Source organism: Fringilla coelebs (genome assembly GCF_963513975.1).
Source record: "Fringilla coelebs genome assembly, chromosome: 1".
In the NCBI taxonomy this organism is placed as follows: domain Eukaryota; kingdom Metazoa; phylum Chordata; class Aves; order Passeriformes; family Fringillidae; genus Fringilla; species Fringilla coelebs.
Window position 1 is genome coordinate 147271244 of NC_140028.1, and position 23110 is coordinate 147294353.

Sequence of the window (23110 nt, forward strand, 5' to 3'; positions counted from 1 at the left end):
TTAGGATTTGGGCCTTAAAACATGGGAAACTTTTCTACAAGTTCATGTAAGACCATGGGATTGCAACAAGCATGGAGAAGATAGCACCAGCCATCAGAAGAAATCAGCCAAGTTTTAATTTTAGAAGCAAATTCTGCTGTCACATTATAGCATCTAAAGACTACACGATCTCTTGCATTTGAAAACAGCGCAGAAAATTGCACAACCAAAACCTGAATGGGTGTGTTTAATGCACACAGCATCCTCTCCTCTTCATCTCCAGAAAAGGCACAAGGATTCTGTCAGGCCAAGCAGGCTTTTGCAGGACAGTGGAAACACTTGGATTGTCTTTATATTTGAAGCCATTTTTGCACCTCATGGGTTGAGGTTCCAAACTCTTTTTCTTTATACTCAAACTTTACCTTCCACTTCAGAAGCCTCCCAGCACTTAACGCTGCAGGCAGATTCCCTGTCCTTGAGTGCATGTGAAATGTGGAGCCACCATTAAAGTTTGTGCAGATATTTGGTGTGTGTGTGTGTGTGAGATGTGTATTCCCTCTGCCAGCTTGGCATATGAGATGTGGAGGCTTGGCTGACAGAGCGTTTGAGTGAGGATTTCGGCTGCTGTGCTGATGGAGGGACTCCTGGGCTCACATCCTCTGCCAGACAAGCCCCAGGGGGTTTGCTGTGTGTGTTCCTAAATGGCATTTTTGATTGATGCTTTCAGCTGCCTCACTCCTGGCCAGGCAAAGGAATTGAGGAAAAGTGAGGGCTTGCTAATATAAATGAAATACTGATGGCAGGGGCTCTTTAATAATATTGCAATGTGCATCTGGGGTGTTTCACAGTTAGCCTGGGGTTCTTAGCAGGTGTGCAGGGAGCTCCTAGAATGTTGTGATTTGCTCACAAAGCAAAATGCTGTCTTAGCAGAGCTCCCCTGTTATTCTGCTTCCTTACATATAAAGATATTTAATAATTTGTAGCATATTTTCTTAAAAGTGTTTTAATTTCTCTTCATTTTTATGTTTAGTCACATTTTGTCCTTGAATCCCTTGCTTCCACATATTTTCACTGCTGTTTACTGTACTGTTGTAACCATAAATAATTACTGATATTGTTGAGTAGCATTTCTGCTGCTTACCTGTTCCCCAGGGTATGAATTGAGTGATTGGCAAAAACTCAATCACAGAGTCCCCACTTCCCAGGCTAGCTCATAGGAATGTAAGATCTTCTGCCATTTATCCTTCAATCCTGAATGCTGACCTGACCAGGGAAGATCAATATAATGTATTAATTTGCCAGGGAGTCAAGGCACATCCCTCATGGTGTTTTTTTGCATTGATCAGGATTGTGATTCTCATTGCAGGACTTGTGGCTGAGAGGAATGTGTCCTTGGCTGATGTTGTGAAATTAGCACCAGAGCCCAGGTTGGCTGTTACACCCACCCCAGGGGCTGAGGAGGTGAGCAAGTTTGGGAATACCATTTTTCTTCTCATTTCCAGTCTGCTTCAAAATGTAGTGGTTTGCTAATTCTTCTGGTAAAATAAATTAATTTAGGAAACACTTGGTTACACGGTTCTTACTCCTTTTTGTAAAGACAGATTGGATTTTGAGAGGCATTTGTTGTTGTAATGATGCAATAATCTGATCCCACCATCCAGGTCTGTGAGAATGAATTTTCCTAACAAGGTATGATCAGACAGCAAAATGTCTTCCTTAAGGGACAGAAAAAGCCATAAAATAGATTGAATTTGGAAAAAGGTCAGTCAGGTTGTAACTGATAATCTTGAAAAAATAATCTGGATTTGTTTACAGCAAGCAGCGTGGACAAAAGGGTGGGTTGTGCTTTCTGGCTTCTTGGAAAACACCCCCAAAAACCTTTCCTGTCTGTAAACAGTGCTCAGAAATTGTATATAATCACTGGTAGCTCCTCTGAAACCGTGGCAGCTGGGAGGATTCAGTAGGCACAGCTCTTTGGTCCTGTGCCCATCCCGTGAATTTTGGCACGTCTGAAGGTGAGGCTTGTGCTTTATGGCCCACGTAGGCAAAGCAGAGGAGAGAGTCTTTGTTGGTAACTGTGTGATTCCAGCCCTTGTAAAACCAAGGAAGGAATCATTGTCTCAGGCTCTCCAGTGCAGCCCTGCACGTCTCACTCTCAGCCAAAGGCTTTAGTTTACGACAGCTTTTGAAATATAATGCCCAGTGATAAATAAACAATACAGGGTAGCAGGATTCCTGGAGAACGCACGTTTGAATAACAAAGGTGAATCTCACCAAGGTCCTCAGCTGTGCAAAAGCTTCTTTTACATCAGCACAGCCTTACACACTCCACCATTTATGAGATTTGCAAGTGGCCTAACTACAGGCAACAAGGTTTTAAAGCTTTTATTTAAACTGGGAAATTAATGATCTGCCAAAACGACTAACTCCCAGCTACATGTGTAGAGGAGCACCAGATATCATCATGAGTAATAATAGAAATGATCATGCTGCATTGTGCCTGCCAGCATATTATTTAATTATTAACTGAGATGGAGGAGCTCAGTAATCGAATAGAAGTCCCCTTCAGAAATATTAAGACATTGAATAATTTAAACTTGATTGATCTGATCTCATTTACTCAACCTTCCCCCCTGATTTTAAAAGATAAAATAATTAACAGCAGTGGCCTGTGCCACGTGTGCTGCAGCTGAAGCTCTCTGCGGGGAGCACACCGCAGGAGCAGCTCCCTGGTGTCTGGCTCAACCTCACGTCCTGCCCTGCTCTTCCCCAAAATGCTGTGTGCTGAAAAGCTGGGGTGGAGGTGGGGAGTGCTCAGAGACCTGCTTTTGACCCCCTGGTGCTGCTTCAGCTATAAAAGTCAAGGGCAGAGAATACAGCTGTCACTCACAGGGGCCTTGCAAGCACCTTGTACCCCTGCAGGGGCCAAGCAATCCTGACTGGAGGGATCACTGGGGAATTCAGCTACCTCCTTCTGTTTTGCTCTCTGCATAAAATGGCCTGGAAGCTAAAAGAGTTAATTATCTCCTTCTCAATACTTTCCTTTTCCACAGGGTTAGACCTGGCTCTCCTTGCACACCTTTTTTATTGGTTTTAAATGATGTACAGTAGTGAATTGTTGCCCCAGTAAACAGGAATGAATGACAGGGAGGCAGTGGCCAAACAGCATGGTAAGGAGTAGCCATTCCTGCTCTTTAGCTTAGCTTTCCTGCTCATTCCATTAAAATCAGCTTCTTGCAATTACATATTCCACACCATTTCTTTTTTCTTCCTGCCTTATAATTTTGCAGTTGATGGTGGATTCCCTGGCTAGTTTCATGGCTGTGAAACTGCAGAGAGCCAGAGGGCCTGTCAGTAATACAGTGTGCTAGCATGAGCAGTGCAGTAAAAATTCATAATGCAACGAGTCAGTTTGATTCTGTTTCATACAGAGCTGCATCTCCCTGTCCATCCAATTTCGTTCTGTTGAGGTTAGAGCCTTTCACTTAAATGATAGTTCTTTTTATAAACTTCAAAGTCATCCTGAGGTTAAGTCCTGTCTTGCTGAGGAGCTCTTCTGAAAGAGTCTGGCTCACCAATGTGAAATTCCCCCAACCACTTCTTTACATTTTTTGGACAGCTACAGCTAGATCTTGGCAGGGTGGAGAAAAAACAGGTCATAACACAGCAATCTGCTCTGGTTTCATCCTTTCTTCCTGGTATAGGTTGGAGACAACGTGTTAGATCATTGGAGAGAGGAAAACCTCCTGTAGACAGAGGTCAGATGGGACAGTTTGATGTAGCTTCTCCTTCCTTGCCAAGGCCTGTGCCCACAGCAGGGGCTTCCAGGAACCAAAAATGCAAAAAGCTTTTCTTTGATTTCTGAGGGATCATTTGTGATAATGAATGTGATTTTAAAAAGCAAGGCCAGGGCACACAAAGCAGCTCTTCTGGTTCAATTAAACTGATGGGCAGGTAAAATAGAATAAAGTCACAAGATGGGGAACGCAGGGCTTGTGGCGGGCCATGAATCAGTAGTTAGTGGAAACTGAAGTCTCAAAAGTTCCCACTTGCCTGGCAACAATGTGACTTTGTCCTGCAGCAAACCATGGAGCCTTGAAGAGACCATTTCAAAGAGGATGAATCCCTCTCTGTGGGTATGACCCCAAGTCTCTTGGCTGAACCTGATTTCCCAGTATTTTTGTAGGATAGGGGTATGAATCTGAGCTTGTTTCTAATTCTGTCAATACCCAAATGGGTCACGAGGTGTTCTGGTGGGAACCACTGTGGTGATAGTCCCTGGTCACTCACTCAACCAGACTAGCTCAAGTCAGTCATCTGTGGGTTAATTTTGATTAATCCTTCCTCCTTTTTTTTCAGCATAGCAAAAATTAAAGAGCCATTTCACCTCTTTGGGGCCTCCTCTCTTCCCCGAGGAAAAAGATTAATCAGAACCACTAAGCATGACAAAAATAACCAGGAGATTCTAGAACAATAAATAGATGTTAACAGACAGGAATAATCTGTTATTTTAGCATTATAATTCAGATCTGTTTTAGTAATCTATTAAAACAGGGATGGTTGGCTAGTTGGTTAATTAGGCAAAAATAAAACATGAGAGAGAACATGATTGTCTGGGAGTTGGTCACTTGTGTTTATACAAGCTGTGTGACAGAGTGCCAGATTGGTTGTGATATTATCCTGTGGGGTTTTGTAGGGAGAAGGCATAGAGCAGCTCACTACCTCTGGATGTGTGATTTTTGATTGCATTATTGACTCTGCTGAGGTGTATTAATCTTGCAAAAATTCAGGAAGGGAAAATGTAAACCTAACAGGTTTTCTTGACTTTGGTGAATTGCCTTGTAAGTGGGTGGATTTATAGAAATGACCCTATTACCCAGGAAGGTTATAATGACCTATTTATTGATTTAAAATAATTATATTTTGTTGAGTTAGATTTTGGAGGGGGGAGGTTGTTTTCTAGAATTGGTTTAGGTTGGTTATTTAGTGCAAAGTAGGTAATAATAATACAACCCCAAAAATATAATAGGCATTGATAGAAGTTTGATTAAGGTGATTTGTGCAGCCAATAATTTTTAAAACTGATTAAGATAGGCTTGCAGAATGGATAGCTGAGGTAAAGAATGTAATTGTTTCAGGTGTGGTTCCTTGGAGAAGTCTTTCAGAACACTGTTTTAATGGTTCTGTTTATGAGTATTCTTTCTCTGTTAAGAATAATGACCAACTGCTATGATTTGAAAAATAAAAGAACCCTTGATTTCTTAAGCAAATCTCTATGACTAATTTGACTTTGGTTTAAAAAAAAAAGGAACATGGCAAAAGTAGCAAGTGTTTGTGAGAGACTGATTAATTTTAATCTATTCAGGGTAGATTAAATGTACTTGGGTAGATTAAAATTAGATAATCATCAGCATCATCTTTGTGATTTGTAAATTTTGAATTGCTCCAGTGATTGGCTAACAGAGCGTTGCAGGAGACAGGAGGATCCATGTGGATTGTCACTTGTAGTAATAATTTGTAGCTGCTTTTGCTCTTAGAAGGTGGCAGGGACAATCTAAACAGTAAAAGCCCAGTTCATAGCACATAGGCTGGTAATGTGGTGAGATGTAGTAGCAGGATAAAACACTTTGTTTGTTCTAGAGAACCAGGTAGCATTGTACAAATGCATTTTTCAGAGAGGGCAAGTTAAATTATTCCCTGTTATAATGTATTATTAATCATTAGCATTTTCAGTTGTGGGACTGTCAGAATGTGACCAAATTGTCCCAGGAGGGAAGTTTAGGGTTTGTAAATGAAACAGTCAGAGTACTGTCAACGTTGTGGAGTAGGCTATAAAGATAAGCTGGAGAAAGGGCCGTAATTAAGCAAGAACAATTAAATTATGGACAATAATAAGGTTTGTGTTGTGATACATGTAATTACTTTTATTAAATATCATGGTTTGATAGATTAGGTTTCAGGCTGTGGCAGAGAGGGAATTTATGTCCTTGGGTTTTTATGCATTACTGAGAGTCCTTTATTCCCTTTGGACCTCAATTATAAGAATACATCTATATAATTGCCTGAGGAAAGAGACTCCCAGAATTGCACAGGAGGAGTTGCCCAAGGTTCTGTGGAGGCACTTCAGTCGTGGCAGAAGTGGAGAATCACCTTCCACAGACACACCTGGGTGCACACCCAGGTCACGCTCTGGGCTGGTGCTGTTTGGCTTTTCTTCTCTGTGTTTCATGGGAGCTGCACTGCTCCAGCCCCAAACCTCAGCTGGCATGAAAAATATTGCTTGTGAAAAGCCCGTGGTGCTGCTGCACTTATCAGCTGTGATGTACTGGTGGTATTACAGCCAAATTCCCTGAGGAGGAGGAATTTAAGGCTTTGCTTATCCCCCTGAGCTGCACAGCTTTTTACCCCAAAGAGCAGGAATAGAGTACAGGAAATATTCTTTGCTATTTGTTTGCAATTTTTTTTCATATGGTCCATAATGCAGGATTCATTTACACTAATGGCTAAGAAGCTTATTGCAAATGTCTGAATTTTCTCAATTAGCAAACTAAGTGCTTAAGCCCAATAAACAGGAAAAGAAACTGTGTCAGTAAATGTGGTTGTTCATTTATTTTGACACATTTTAATTTAGAGTGATGTATTAACAATAATACTTCCCAGCCTTCTGGTAAATGTGTGTATTTTGTAAAAATACCGATGGGCAAATAATATGGAGCCTGCTTTCTCAGTGTCTGAGCTCACTTACCAATGCAGCTTTGCTGTGCTGAATCTTTGCTGAGAAGCACTTAGCACTTATCAAATTTACAGAATAGTGAAGTAAGAAATAGCCAGTCTTCATTACAGATGCTTCAGTGAATAGAGGAGCTGGTTTTATTTGAAATACTGATATTCCCAGTATAGCCATAGTTGCCTGCTCAATGTTTTGTTTACTCTGATGTGCATATTTACCAGAAATGGGAGCAATATTTTCATGTTCTTTGGGAACATGAAAAGAATATATATGTGTACTTCTCTGAGCCCTCTAGGCCCTCATGTAGTTAGTTAAAAATACCATGCTGAGTAATGTGACATTCCATAATAGTGGTGCATTTTATTTTCTAACCCTATAAATCTGCATAAACCTCCAGGATGTCAGTATCACTGTCCTGTGGAGAAGAGGAGCTGGGGCACACACATGTTAAATGCCTGACCTGGGGTCACTGAATGAGTCTGTTGCAGAGGCAGGAGTGAGTGGGATTCTTTGCTTTACTCAGTGGAAGACACTGTAAGACTCAGTCACTGTGAGATGGCTTTAAAAACCATTTTTTGATGTCTTGGCTAACAAACAGTGTCTCTTTCCACTTTCTGTGGATGCTCCTTCTCTCCTACCCCTTTGTATACTTAATCTAGAAATGTAGAAATGAAACTTTAATTTCTATAGCATCTGGTTTGTAAAAAGGAAGGAGTTGGTCAAAACCCATCTGCAGAATGTGTCCATTAAGTCACTTCCACCTGCTGTTGTGGAAGGTGGAAACGGGAATGAAGAGATAAATGCAGTTTTCACTGATTTGTCTTAAACTATCATTCAGCAGAAGGGAAACATAAAAACTGGGTATTTTGCCATGAGTTGAAACACAAAACAAAACCTCACCATTTTCTATTTCCTAGATGAGAAAACTTTGTGATATCTTTTTTTTTTTTTAATCTGGGAAAGTGTGGCTGTTACAGACACTGAGGCTACTGCAGGACTGTACTGAGACCTGCCCAGGAGGAAGCTGGTCTCCTACAACATCCCCATATTCTACACCCGAAACATTTTCCTCCTGAATTTTTCATACATGCACACACACTGTTGCTGGCTGTCCTGAAAAGGATAAAGCACATTGAAATGCTAGATCTCTCTTACTGATGAGAGCAGTAATTCAGTTTGCTGGCTGTGATTCATTATGGCTCTATAACCTCTGTGAACCTGGAGCCAGGAGTGAGGCTGCCCTGATTATGAGTCAGTGCAGAGGGCTTGTAGACCAGACTGGCAGCCTCTAGGATTCACTGTGGCAGGGATGTGACCTTATGGCATCCTCCTAGGGACTGCTCAAGCCTGTACCAGACCCTGGCATTCCCTTCTTTGTGCTGGAGACAGCAAATGTGCAAAGCTCTCCTGGTATGGCTTGTCACACTGCTGATTTTATTAGCAGGACAGATAAGGGAGGAGATAAGGAGAAAGGTTCATCTCCAAGATCTAGATGAAGTACAGCTTTTGGTTGGAGCCAGATCAGAAATTTATTCAGGGTTTCTCATGTCATGGATCTTACCCATATCTGAAAGTGCAGGATGTGTCTGAGTCCGGGGTTTTGAACACATTTGAGTCTTGATTCTTCTTTTTATGGTTGTAACAGTAGCGTACCTGAAAACTGCTGGAAAATTCTAGCTAGGAAAATACAAATGAGCTACTCAGATTCTTGGTGTAGCTGTGGATAAAAGCTGGGTCTGCAGTTGTCCCTGTGGGCCTGGGAGCAGGGAAGATGGCCATGGAGCAGCCTGTGGATGGGAAAGGATGTGGCTGTGAAAGATGTGCGGTAGAGAAGCAGCTCAAACAGGTACAGGAGTCTGAAAGGGAGGGTGAGGTACATTTTAGAAGGCTCTGGTCAGCACCTTGGCCAAGGAGGACCCAGCTGACTGCGCTGGAGGGGGCAGTGGGGTGATTAGTGAGGCAGAGGAGGAGGGGACAGAGGCAGTGATCCATCCTGGGGTAGTGGAGGGAGGCAAGGACAGGAGTTCTGCCTGGGTGATTAGCACAGCTATTACTGAGGGGGCATGTCACACTGGGAGAGGTGACTTTAGCTGAGCTGCTTCTGCTGGAAGTAATGGCTTCTGCTTATAGCAGGAACCCAGTCACAATAAGAACAACCTGTGCATGCCATAAAATTAAGCTGTAAAGGCGATGGTAAAAAGGACTGTGACATTTAAAGAGGGAAAACTCTGCAGCACTTTCATGAGCAAACTGGGGAAAAAACAGCCCAAACCTTCAGGTACCTGTGAAGATGCTGCATTTTTCATGTCTGAAGATGCTTTTTAACTACTCTGCAATTTAAAAATCTAATTTTTCAACAAGACATATTTATTTATTTTTGCTTTTTAGCTCTATCGTCCACTTCTGAAAAGATATGCTGAGCTTGAGCAGAAGGTTATCTACAACCCAGCCTCTTCTTGTCTTGTGAAATAGAAGCAAATAAAATTTATATGTTGTCTGAGCAGACTCCCAAGGAGAAGATCAGAAGAGATTTGCTCAGAATTTACTGGAGCTGTTTAAATCATTTTGTTCCTCTTTGTAGACAAATAATTTTTAAATGTCTGTGTTTGAGTATGTTGGTGGGGAAAAAATTACATTGTGATTGAAAACCTGATTAAAAAAGCATCGTATTGCTCTGTGTGTTTGTGGCCTCAGTTTTTCTTAGGTACTTTTCAGACTGTGCCTGCTGTTTCAGAAGAGCTGGGTGACAAAGTCAAGTTCCTTGTGTATGTGAGTCACTCTACCCATCTCTGTCAGCTTTGATTCCACGTCTTTGGCATGCCAGCCTCTGCATACCTGTCTAGCAAGTATCTTAATTCCCCAATTTCTCTTGCTTAAATGTTTTGAGACTATCTTTCTCTTCATCTGTAACTTGGAGATGTTTATATCTTTGCCTAAACAGAAAGCATAAACACACTGACTTAATCCCATCTTTCTTTAATATGTTGAGGAGGCTGATTAAAGTCTTTAGAGTCTCCCTGGGATCCTCTGAGAAGGGAAATTCTTGTCACATGATACTATGGAAAGCCTGTTGTGTGATAAAACATGATATGGCAGGGGTTTATAGATTGTGGAAAGCACAGAGATCTTATGTGATACAGACACCACTGTGCAATGTTTTACTTGACATCAGTTTTCTAAAAAAAGAAAATAAGAGACCAAACATGGGAAGTTTCATACACCTCCTTTCTGCTTCAGAAAGCAGGGTCAGTCCATCTGCACACTAGCTTACTTTCTTTCTTCTTCCTCCTTGTCATGGCTGTGAAATTCTGTGTCATGCTCTGCTCTCAACAGGACAGGAAGATAAATTTTTTCTTACTGTCCCAATATCCCATTTCTTTCTTGGAGATCTTGAATAGAACAGCTTGATTGTCTAGCTCTGTTGCTACTGTTTCACTTCAGATGTTTTAGTCCAGATTAAGTAGCCTCTAGTTGAGAAAATCTTAGAAAATGTGAGCCAGGAGATGCTTCTGCAAAGATGTGTGGAAGTTGCAGAATTTGAATGAACATCCCTGTGCAAGTGGGAACATTTTGCAGCATTCTGTGGAGCTGGTATCTTTCCCTTAGGATAAAATTTCTCCTGGGAATAAAGCAGATTGTTTAATGAAAGTGACTGAAGCCTCTCTTCCCTTCCTGTGGAAGCTGTAATGTGTCTTGGGAATAAGCCAGGGAATTGGAGAGAGTAGAGGATCTCTTTATTGACTGAGAGCTGGATTGTGCTCCTGCTGGAGCTGGATGACTCAATTTCATATTCTTCACATTCTGGGGGCATAGGAGCACTCTCCCTATCCCTGCCACATCCTGTTGAGAGTAGGAACCCCTTGCCATGACTCACCTCTGGAGTGGCCAGGGAATACTCACATTCCTCCTTTGGTCTCTCTTTTATATTTAAGTGCTCCACTTTTGAGTACAGACAGTACCTTCTTTTCTTCATGACTGAATAATTACATCTTCTCCTGATATTAGCATGATTACTCAGGAAGGTCAAGAATTACATTTCCTAGTTGCTAAAGCAGAATTCTTTTAAGCAATTGCTTTAAAAGGTGGCGTTAGAAATACACATCTATCTCTTTTATGTGCTTATTATTCTGGGTCCAAAGGTACAGTGCTAAAACATATAATACTCCTTGCAGGCCTCCACTGTCAGCAGTTGCTTTGTCATTGAGCAAGGCTGTAGAGAAATGCAGAAGGACTAATTACTGCAAATTAAATAATGCCTGCTAGTTTAAGCAGCATTACCATCATCATTAGCCTGAAGCTCTGCCAGGTTACTGGTTGGTTTGATGTCAAAGTTAGCCACAAAGGACAGGGGTTTGGAGAGGTCACAATCATCACAGAATGGGTCAGGTTGGAAGGGGCCACAGAGGTCATCTGGTCCCACCTCCCTGCTCCAAGAGGGTTAACCCAGAGCACATGGCACAGGATTGTGTCCAGATGGTTCTGGAATATCTCCAGTGAGGGAGACTCTGCACTCTCTGAGTGATCTGATCCAGTGCTTGGTCACTGCCCAGTAAAGAGGTTCTTCCTCATCTTCAGGTGGAATTTTCTGGGCATCAGTTTCTGCCCATTCCTCTTGTCCCATTGCTGGGTGCCACTGAGGAGAGCCTGGTCTATGTCAAGGCTGGACAGCCCCAGCTCCTCACCCTTTTCTTGTAAGAGAGATTCTCCAGACCCTTGATGACCAAAGGAAGGTCTTCCTTCCCCCTGACATTCATTTACCCTGGTCTCCTGGGTCAGAGATTCCTGAGGTCTGGTCTTGTTGGTGAGGACTGATGAAAGGAAGGTTTTCAGTAACTCTGCCTTCTCTACTTCTTTCAGCTTTGTGCAGTTTTGGTGACAATTTCTTGAGTAGCTCATTAGTTTTGTCAGGGTGAGATGATTATTGTCTCTTGTAGCTTTCTGGCTTTATTTGCTTGTGAAATGGGAGGCTCAAGATCGGCTTCTTACTCAGCTGGGGAAGATTAAAGCTCGCATTTCCCAGCTCATAGCACATTGTAGAACATTTCTAGTTAATATCTTGGCTCCTAGCAAAGTATTTTGTGGCGCTTGTAGGATATTGTCTGGATGATTTAACTACTTTCTGGGCCTGAGCTCTTCTCTGGATAGGGAGAGGAGACACTTCCTTGCCTGTTGGGCTGGGCTGGGGCTCTCTGACATGTCCCACAGTAGCACTAAAGCACTGTGTCCTCAGGGCAGCTGATGCACAGTGTGTTTGCTGCAGGAGTCCCTGAGAAAAGTTGCAGGGCTCTGAAGAGTGAGCCACCACTGAATTATAGTATTGCTGTGGTGATGGGTTTATTAGGGCTGGCCTCTGAGGAACAGTGTCTGGAGTACAAGAATTTATAGACAAGCTCTTTTTTTCCAGCTCACCCAAGTTGCACATGTTCACTGACTAGTGTCTGATAGAATAAGACTCAATAAATCTCCCCCTTGAAAGGTCCTTTGAAGAAATTCTGCTGTAAGTCTTCGACTACTCTCTTATTTTTGTCGTTCTAGGAAAGCACAACAGCTCACTAAGGAAACACAGGTTCTTGCTCTCACATCCCTTTAAAAAAGTGATGGAAGGATCTGGTGTCCTTTGGTTTCCAAAACCATGTGGGCTTTTTGCCAGCTTCTCTACCTTATGGTACTCTGGCTGTCTGGAGCAGAGGTGGTGTTATGGTGTCAGCTGGACTTGATGATCTTGGAGCTGTTTTCCAACCTCAGTGATTCTGCAACTTAACAGCTTAGCTAAGAGAAATCTAAAAGCAAGGCAACAGCTTCTGCCTCTAAATATTTGATGGAGGTTGATTCCCTCCCTCCTCCACAGAGGACCTTACTGTTTTCAAGATGAGCAATGTGGCATGCCCATTTTGCCTAGATGAAAGTTCAACTTCTGCGTTTAAATATCTGATGAACTGTTCCCAGTCTGGAATAACTTGATGGGAAATTGATCTCACGTCCTGTAAAAAAAAAAACAACAAACCTTTGATTGCCACAAAGAGATTGTTCCTCACTGTCTTGCCTGCAGCTCCTGTCCCACACAGGTAAAGCTACTCTGGGTTGGAGGTGGGTCATGGAGTTACATGGAAAAATCCAAGCACCTTTCCCAGCTCGATGGCCCTGTGCTCTCACCAGTCAATCAGAGCTTCACTGGATTCACCCACAAGCTCTTGCTGTACAACAACCCAAAGACAAACAGTTTTCTTTGCAGCCTGAAGTCTTTAAAGTCTTTTGTGATGCAGCTGGAAACAAACAGGGAAAGATGTTTGCTTTTTCTTAAGGGATCAGTCTGAGAGAGTTGGAGCTCTGATTGAATAAGTAATGTACTGAAAAAAAATCTATGCTGTGTCGGTGCTTTAATAAGTAATTGAGCTGAATACTGCTGTGTGTGATCCCGGGGGGAGCTTTTTGTTTTGCAGCTTGCTTTTCCTTCGGAGTTGAGCTACCACCACAGATCACAGAGCAGAGCAGTGAAGGATGTACATATAAAGTCACAAAAAGCCAAAGCAGGACTTTGAACAAATAATTTGTTTTATCCTCATTTCTATTACCTTGATCCCCAGACTGCTGCATGCAAGTTAGGGGCTGAGGAGAAAAAAGACCAACATTTTAGAGAACTAAACTGTCTGGTCTTGGTGTTGTCATCAATGCCAGGCCAGTTTAGAATCTTCTCTTTAGGAGAAAGGGACTAATTTGGATTTTTCTTCTCCTCAGCTGATGATTTTTCACATAACATCTCTGATTTTGCTTTTGGTGAAATCTTGACCTTCATGTTAAATTTGCGTTTCAATGCAAATTGAAATTGCCAAACAAATGGCAAAAGAAAATAGGCAGAACCTTCACTCATCTGATACCAGGGCATCACTGTTCTGTGAGGAGCATTTCCCTAACAAGCTTCTCTGAAGGTGACTGTAGTCCTGATTCCATGTGGCTTGAAATTTTATACTCCTGTGCAAATTTGGTACAAAATCATGCCTGCACCAAAGAATCTTACCTTTTTATTACTTTAAGCTCATTTTATGCAGGTCAAAAGCACTATGTGATGTGCAAGGCAAAAGAAATCTGAATGAATTCTCTGGGAAACCCCTGCTCACCTTCCATACGTTGCAGTCTGGATCAAGCCTCTGGCTGGTCAGTTCAAATGGTTTAGCTTTCAGCCATCACAGCTTACACTGCTAGAACATAATATTTTTAGATTATTTTCCCCCCTAGAACCAGTTTTTCCTCTTTTGCTGCAGATAACTACCTTTTCTTGTAGATGATTTACCCTATTGGCTGTTTCCACTTCTGAGGGATGCTGAGAACTTCTCTTATGTGACACTTTATTGAAATCCAGCCCCAAGAGTCATTTTGCTTTTCTTCTGCTTCTCTGCTGCTTCTAAAAATTGGCCTTGACAAACAGAACAATGTTTTTGTGGTGATCCCAGGCTTCTGGGAATGTCTCAACCACTGTGGGAACTCGGTGACTTGGTTAAGTGTTCTTGAAGCACATACTCTGAGGGAAGGGTGAAAGACCAGCTATCACTGCCTATGGATACAGCTACAATCTCTGATTCCAGTCTTTCACTGAGTCACTGTCTTGGTTTAGAAAGACAGGTATCTGCTAAGGAAGGCAGGAGCCTCCCCTGAAATGGAAAACATAAGCCCCCTCCCTCTGAATTGCTATAAATTTGAAATTAAGGAGCTCTCAGGCAAAAATATGAGAGTAGGAATAACAGTTCTTTTATTAGGGAAGAAAATAAAAAGATAAAGTAAACAGTGCAGTACACTAAAACAACACTGACAGAGTCAGAACACAACCTGACACCCTGTGGGTCAGGGTGTTGGGAGCAGTCCCATTGGAATTGTGGCTGCAGCCCTCCTGCAGTGTCAGGTGTGGTTCTGTTGGAGCAGGGATCCTGTAGAAGGGTGGAGTCTTCCTCTGAAGATCCAGTGCAAGAGGCAGCTGCTGTTCCTCTGGAAATCCAGGGGAGAAGCCGTGCTGGGGTTCCAGAATCTCCAGATTATATCCAGGTAGGAATGCTTGGCTCCTCCCTCTGGGCTCACATCTCCCAATGGGATGCTGTAGTTCTTATCAGCCATGCAGTGACATTCAACAGCCTGTTATCAGCAGATGTTCCCCCGAGGGAGGAGTGGGTGTGGAAGAGAGAAGGAAAACTGCCCACTGAACAGAAGACAACTGCCATACAGATGGCAAATAGATACAATTTGCTTGGCAATCCAGGACAGTCACCTCATCCACTGATGTGTCAGCCTGCCCATTGGCCCATTAGGCATGCTGTTCAATCACCAGCCTGACTGCTTTGGGGATATCATTAACTGTGTGAGATGTTTTTTGCTCTAATATCTTTAGATGACAGGCATTTATGACACATTCTTAAGATGCTTTTATTTGGTATATGTTGGCAGAGTACTTGTAATGCATCCATCTGGTTATTGTTCCTCTTTAAGCATCTCATCAGCCAAGCAGGAGTCTGGTCATTCAGGTGTGGGATTCATCTGACCAGTGTAGACATCTCTGTCTGCTGTCATATGGGTTCCTTTAGCAATCAAAGAAGAGGACCACGAGGGAGAGGAGTTTCTGGCTGTTGTTCATCTTACCTTGTGGCAGATGTCTACAACAGATCAGGTGATTTGTCTCCTGAGTGGGCAGTTTCTCCCTACTGAGTAGGAAGGCAGTGGTGTGGAAAAGAGGACAGAAAAAGCTGATTTCTCTCGTGCCAAAATTCCTGAAGACTTGATTGAAAGCTTGTCTCAGTTTTGGAGATGAGATTCGTCCCCATTCACCACTCTACATCTGGAAAGCTCTTTTACTCCACAACTGCTCTGTCTTTACTGTCAAATTCATGAGACTGACCTCTCCAACTCCTCTCAGACACACCTGCATGGAGGTATCCAGCAGACACAGCTTGAGAGCTTTGTTACTCACATTCTTGCTTTTTGTCCTTTATTTACATGCCCTTGCTTGTGTTTATCCCTTCAAGCTGGCCTCTCCCAGGCATTTGTGTTATGCCTGCAAGCTCAGAACCCTGGTTCAGTGAAAGACAGCTCCCTTAAGACTGAGACAAGCTTTGCACAGGAAAACAAAGGAAAACAAAGGTCTGCTCCACTTGCTGTTCGAGGACACTATTTACTCTCTGATTGACACGTATGCACTACCCTCCTAAAACCTCAGCTCTCTTCCAGGTCTGATAAATACTGGTGTTTTTGAGGATGGAATTCTCCTTAAAAAGTCATCACAGCCATGCTGTGTAACAACTTTGATATCACAGCTTATGCCAACTGGGAGCATCTCTTCACATGGCTGTCACAGCTTGTTAGGTTAGTGTGGGACATTCCCCTGTCACTCCTGGAATAATTTCTTTGCTGGGTTATTGCCCTGCTTGAGGACAGTTGCATATAGCAGAAACACCCTTTTGATCAAGAAAGATGTTGTTGAAAGGCAACAGTATGTTTTCCCAATTTTCACTTATCAGTTAAATTATTTGGGTCCCTGCAATTTTTGTCCCTTAGAAGGAACACCTACCCAAACAGAGGAAAAGAGAAAAGATTGAATGCAGCTAATCCAAGATGTGATTTAGTCAGAGAGTTCAACTGAATGAATAAGCAAATAAACTTCATTTCAATTTCTGCCTTGCTGTGAAAGTATTTTATTTTCCTCAGAGTGATTCTTGGCTGAGAAAATACAGCTGTTGTTTTTCATTTGTGGAAGGTGTCCCTGCCCATGACAAAGGGATTGGAACTAGATGATCTTAAGGTCCCTTCTTACCCAAACCATTCTGTGATTCTGTGTTTGGCAGACTGTCACACAAACCTTTCAGCACAGACTTCTTTTGCTATTTGTCCAGTAAATACAGTTATTTTGTGTTGATCTGTGTTATGTGTGGTTTTGGCATGATTTAAAAATGGACTGGTTAAACAAGTTTTGCTACAACTGCCCCTGCCTGTTGTCAACCCTCCTTGTTCATGGGTTTCCACAGAAAGAAAGATGAGCCTCTGTGGGACAAAGGACTTCCCATAAAGACCAGAGTGAATGTTGAAAGGCTCTTTTCCCTTCCCTCTTGGCCCAGAAACTTTTTTGTAACTCAGGTTTGCTGGACAGGCAGTGTTGGATTATCTATAGTATGAGTGGTTTGATGTGAAGGATGCTAATGTTCATCCAGATTGTCTGGATGAGAAATCACTGAGGTGAGACTGGACAGGCAATTTGTATCAAATTCTGCATTTTGTAATTTATACTCTGAATCTTTAATTGACAAAGTAAATTAACTTGCTCAGATGACTGAGAACCATGTTTAGATGGGGAGGGAGAATTCATCTGGACTCGGGAATTCTTGGTGAGGGGAGCCAGGCACTCAGAGGCTCTTTTTTCTGGCCTGATGGATCCTGACTTTTTAATCTACAGCAGCTCAGGTTTAGAGCAGACATGGAAACTTCTCCCTCCCTGAGGTTCCTGCAGCCTGCCAAAGGTGGTCTGCAGACTGGCACCTGGGGTCAAACCCACCAGGCAGGGGCAGCGCCCAGAGCTCCCTGCTCACGGTGATAGCCTGTTGTCCTGAGGCTGTTGTCCAAAAGGTTGTGTGCTTTGCATCACTGGACACGAGGCTCTCCTTGGGGGCTGAGTCATGGTCCCTCTTGGATCTGCCTCAGACTAGAGTTCAACCTTCAGCAGGGGTAAAGGAGGTGAAAGGTAAACAAAAACTAGGTTTTTTACACAATGCCTAAGAACAGTGAGTATGACCTGGCCATGAAGAAGGTGAATGTTATCCTGGGCTTCACCTCTGTGCCTTTTGAGTTGAGACAGTGCATTGCCTCATGTAGCACTCTGGTAAGACCCTGCCAGATCTGCTCTCTTCTGCTGAAGAAAGAATTAAAACCAGAACAGGTGAAGGAAGGGCTGGTACCTTGATCGGGGAAGGGCTGTCCTAGGAGAGAAGGCTGAAATTTTAATTTGCTTTGCCAGAAGCACGAATAAGTTGGGTTATTCAGTAAAATTTATTTATTGGGTTATTCAGTAAAAATCCTTCGGGTTGGGGGTGGAGAAAGCTCTTCAAGCCAAAGAACAGTGTTGGCACATGAGCAAGTGACACATACTGATTGGGAATAAATTTGCACTGGAAATTAGGAGCGAGGTGGGGGCGAGGTGCTTAAGGACCTCTTGTGCTCTGTGCGTGGTGCCAGGAACACAGAGCCCCACACCTGCAGCACAACACGCTGTAGGCTGTAACAAGGTGTTAGAAATCCTGTGTGAAAACTGGTTTGGACCAACAGTGACCTTTAGAGAAACTGTTGTTTGCTGTGTGGATAGAGCAGGTTTTCACACTTGACCTCTTCCTTCTTGACTGTGTTTGGTTTGTGGGAAGGAAAAAGTAAGGAAGGAACAAGTAATGGAAAGCTTCCAACTCTACTTCTTAATCTTGGGACATGTAACAGCCCAGTTTGCTATCAGTTTGTTGGGCTGGTCCTCTACAAACAAGAGGAATTTACCTCAAGGCAATCTTTCTCCACTAGAACCCTGCAAAAGGAAGTGAGGTTTAATTAGCATTTTAAAGTGGACTGCCTTGAAGTTAATGATATTCAATAAAGAAAAATTGTTTTAACCTTATTTGCACTTTTCAATTTACTTATTAGAGGCCATCTGTTATATTTTAAGCAAGAGCACTGGGAGCTAAACTCTCAGATTGTCAAATGAGATTTTAACTGGCTAAGCAGAAGGGAAAGAACAGGCTGCCTTAAATGAGCAGTTTGGCTGTTTTTCTTCAATTTCTCACTTTTGTGTCAAAAAGCAAATGGTCACCCTTTCAAGAAACAGCCAAGTTACAACAATGACATCTGTTTTTACAGGTGCTGATAAGTCTTGGCCAATGTCACTTGTCCTCAGATCTCAGATATTCTCTAACATGGATGAAATTCAAAAAGCCAAAAGTGAGATGAATCTGGTGAGGGTGTGAAGGGCAGGAATAAGGATTTCTATAAGTAAATCACCAGGAAAGGGAAAATGGGAACATATTGATTTGCTGCTGAATGTGTTGGCCAACCTAGTGACAAAGGGCATGGGGAAAGCTGAGGTGCTCTTTGCCTTTGTCATTACTGGCAAGGTCTGCTGTCAAACCTCTTAATTTTCGTGCCTGGGATCAGGATTTAGGAGAGGCAGGTGCCACCTGTCATAGGGGAGGATCAGTTTAGGCACTGGTGAAGCAAAATGGGCATACATACAGGTGGATGTGTTGAAGGGTGTTGAGGAAGATGGTCAATGCCATTGCAAGACAGCTCAATGTGATCTCTGAAAGGTGGGTATGATTATGGAAGGTCCCCAGGGACTGGGGAAGAGGCTGATGTCGAGGTCATTCTCAAGCAAGGAGGGCCTAAGAAAAACTGCAGACTGGTCAGCTTCACCTTTTTCTCCATGAAGGTCGCAGAGCAAATCTCCTTGGGGACCATTTCTAGGCATGGGAAGGCCAAGAAGTCACTGTGGAATGTGGGGACCTGATCTCCATTGACTGTTACAGGATTTTGACTCCTAAATTTAGCTTTCTTAAGCTTGATCAGATTCCCACCATACCTCTGAGAAACTAGGTGTTTTTCCTGTGTTCCTGGCCAAAACAGGAACCTTTGGTAAGACAAGAGTCAAATCTTGGTCTCCCAGGTCTCATGAGAATAATTTAAATACTGGGCAACCCATAATTCCTCCTAAAGGGCTGGGAAAGGAGTACAAAGTGTGCTCTCCACATCTACTAAGAAATGTATGGGATCCAGTACAACTACGGCAGTGCACCTGGATTTGAGGCTGTGCATTCATGTACGGTTGTTTGGATTCAGAGGTGTTGCTATAATAGATAAACTGTTGTCCACCTGAGCAGAGGCTCTGAATCCTGGTCTCTGGGGAATTTGGCTGTGGTGGCTGCAAGGTTGCCATTCCCAGATTTGGGTTGGCATAATCCCTTTAGTCCCTTTTGCAAAGGAATGCGAATTGTGATCGATGCCAGGGAGCAGCAATGTAAATTGCTTCAGCCTGAATCCCTCTGAACTGGAAATCTGAAAACAGATCCCACAATTGCTTGAAAACTTAGCTCTCAGGCTGAAGTTGTGAGATTTTTCTCTCTCTGTGAGATTTTGTGTGTATCCCAGATTTTCTGGGGACTGACCCAGCAGCTGCTGGTGGTGCCAGGCTTGCTCCACAGCCAGCTGTGATTCTGTCCTGCGTGGTGAGTTATGGCAACAGAAGGAGGGAGAAATGATCCAAACAAATGAAACAGGGCAGAAAAGTAAACTAGATCACGTTGATTCACGACACCTCTTGATCATTAGGAAGAAAATCCCCACTAAACCAAATGAACTATGAAGTATCTCTAGCAGTGAAATCTGGCTGCCAACAATGTTATTGTAAAACACAGTCATGGGTACTGTTAGTTTGCTGTAAGCACTGAAGCTGAATGAGTGGGCAATAAAATTGCTTTTATAAAACCTGTCTTTTGTGTCATTCCAAGACAAAAATGCTATTTTGTGTTCAGAGCTATAGACTAAAAAAATCTCCACACCACAACTTGGAGTGACTTTTGTTTTAAGACTGTTTTAAATTTATAACTGAGCTGGCTAAAATACTTTTCATCCAAGTACAAAAGTTTCATACTGTAATTAATGGCAAGTGATATCTAATGCAATAAAACACCATCATTTGAGTGTTCTTACAAGACTATTTATGACTGGATATTGAAACTGATAATGATTCTGCCATTTGTCCTCATAATTTATTATTCCAAGGAGAGGCAAGTGGTGTTAAGGGTTCACGATCCGTTTTATGGAAAGAGTGCTGAATTCAGCTTTTTATTGGTGTAAATGACAATGTTTGGTTCTCTGTGGAAAATGAGCTTGTGACAGTGAGTGCAGGCCCTGTGGAGGGGTGGAGGTGGGGGGTGTTGATGCTCTTTCTTTGAGAGCTGAAGCCTCTGTCTGTGTGATCTGGTTGCAGGTAGCCTTACTGGGAACAATGCAAAGGCTCAGTTGCCATCCCAGCAGGATCCCTTGGAAGACCAGTCAGGGTTTTTCTGAAAACCTTCTGCCTGGTTTCTCAGCTAGATATCTTGAGGCATCACCTTGGGCAGCCAAAGGTGAATTCACTATAAGGAGCCTAATCCAAAGTCCGTGGAAGATAATGGAAAGAATTAATGACTCAGGTAAAATCTTGTGTGAAGCCAAAACAAAACTCGACTCTGGAGGAGACTTCCCTTGGTCTTGTAAATTGCAAGCCAGGCTGTGTCTCTCTGAGCACAGCCCTTTCATGTTGTGCCAGACCAATTTATGGAACTCTCAGGCTCTGATCCTCACCTTATTCAGGCTCATAGAAACATGGAAGAATTTCTTTTAAGTCAATGTGGATGCAACTAATGGAAAATCTGAATAAAGTTAGACCTCGTCTTTTTTTTTTTTGGACTGCTATCTGAAAAATAGAGATTATACCTCATTCTGACAGACTCTCAGCCCTGAGAATACAGATTTTTGGTTTTCCCCAGCCTGCTGTTAATTTGCTGTGGAATAAGGTCCTGTAGGTAAAGATTTGCATTTCTATCAATAGCCCTAGCAGCAATCTAATGAGTTTCTTGCCGTTTTGCAAATAACTTGCAGTGAGTTTGATGGCACAGAGTCAGGGAGCAGGATGTGGCCCGTTGTCCTTGCTTTCCAAGAGCTACAGGCACCTTCCTCTTCCCTTCCGCCTCCCCTCGTTCATTCTAATCAGCGTGTCAAAAGGGAGGGCGCTCCTTTATTGGAGGTTATCCATGTCAAGGGAAGTTATGTTTCCATCACTACCTGGGGGCCCATCAGCAGATGAAGATGGAGAGCAATGACTCAGAATGACTTTGAAGCAAAGCCCAGCAGCAGCTGAAGACAAGAACGCAACCTCAGCTGACATTTAAAATAACCTGATTCACAAATAAAACTGTTCTGCTAAATTATGCATCTTTTTACTCTTGGCTGTTCTTAAAGGAAAGGGGGAAAGGGGCTGGGTGAGTGTTTTCTCTGTGTGTGTCTCTCCTTTTCCCTGTGCTGGGAGCTGAGTGACAGATGCACACTGATGGAGCAGAGTGGATTGATTTTTGTGGCTGTGGTACTTTATGCTGAAAAGAAATACAGCTTTTAAAATGATGGAGAGCCCCTTTCAGTGAAAAAAAGTGAGGTGTATGGGTGAGTTTTGCTGAATGTCCCTTAATTATCTGCTTTGAGTTAAGGATGTGCTTAAATGCTTTGTTGACCAGCATTGATGGGGGTACACTTAACAGTACGTTTGAGTTGAACTAAGTAATGGCTAAAGAAAAAGCAAGAAGAATAAGATAATAGGGAAAATGAGAGAAAAAAAAATCTATTGCTGTTTTAGTAATTGAAACCAATAAAGAATGTGCTGTGTTTAAATCTTTTTCCCTAATGGCACAAGCACAGGTTAAGTGCCATTGCTTGAGCACTCCTCTCTTTTCCCAGCTGAGATATGGGGACAGTGAGATGCTGGTTGGTAGTGGACTGTGAGTCAGCAGTGAGACTGGACAGCTGAAAAGACAAAATCCATTCTGTGGTGCCTCAAACACAGCAGGACCAGCTGGTCAGAAGAGGTGATTGTCCTGCTCTACTCAGGTTGGTGTGGCCTCATCTGGAGCACTGGGGGCAGTTCTGGGCCCTGCAATTTAAGAAGGGTGTGAAGGTCTTTGAATGTGTCTGGAGGAGAGCAACAAAGCAGAGGAAGGAATGTCCAGTGAGAAGCTGCTGAGGGCTTTGAGTCTGTCCTGTTCAGAGAAAAGGAGGCTGGGGGGTGACCTCATTGCTCTCTACAGCTTCCTGAGGAGGGGGAGTGAGGTACTGAGCTCTTCCCTCTGGGATCCAGTGACTGTGTGGGAATGGTTGAAAACTGCACTGGAGGAGGTGAGATGGGACATTATGAAGCATTTTGTCACTGAGAGGTGGTCAAACACTGGAACAGGCTTTCCGAACATTTGGTCCATGCACCAAGCCTGTCAGTGTTCAAGAGGTTTTGGAGAGTACCTTAGTAACAGGTTTTGCCATGGTCAGCCCTGAACTAGTCAGGGAGTTGAAGAGAGTGGTCATTGTATGTCCTTTTCAACTGAAACAGCTCTCTCTTCTCTTCTCTTCTCTTCTCTTCTCTTCTCTTCTCTTCTCTTCTCTTCTCTTCTCTTCTCTTCTCTTCTCTTCTCTTCTCTTCTCTTCTCTTCTCTTCTCTTCTCTTCTCTTCTCTTCTCTTCTCTTCTCTTCTCTTCTCTTCTCTTCTCTTCTCTTCTCTTCTCTTCTCTTCTCTTCTCTTCTCCTCTTCTCTTCTCTTCTCTTTTCTCTTCTCTTCTCTTCTTTCTTCTCTTCTCTCTTTCTTCTCCTCTTTCTCTT

The 23110-nt window shown here is 42.9% G+C and overlaps 1 protein-coding gene across 1 annotated transcript in view; it reads left to right on the forward strand.

Moving 5' to 3' along the window:
* Positions 1–9181, forward strand: part of XYLB (xylulokinase) — a gene marked incomplete at both ends in the record, with an annotated part of 81325 nt that extends 72144 nt beyond the window's left edge. Inside the window, 2 exons of the mRNA XM_084226402.1 lie at positions 1346–1440; positions 9098–9181. Of these exons, the coding sequence (XP_084082528.1) occupies positions 1346–1440; positions 9098–9181 (179 nt within the window). The remainder of the gene's footprint in view (positions 1–1345; positions 1441–9097) is intronic.
* Positions 9182–23110: the final 13929 nt, after the last annotated feature.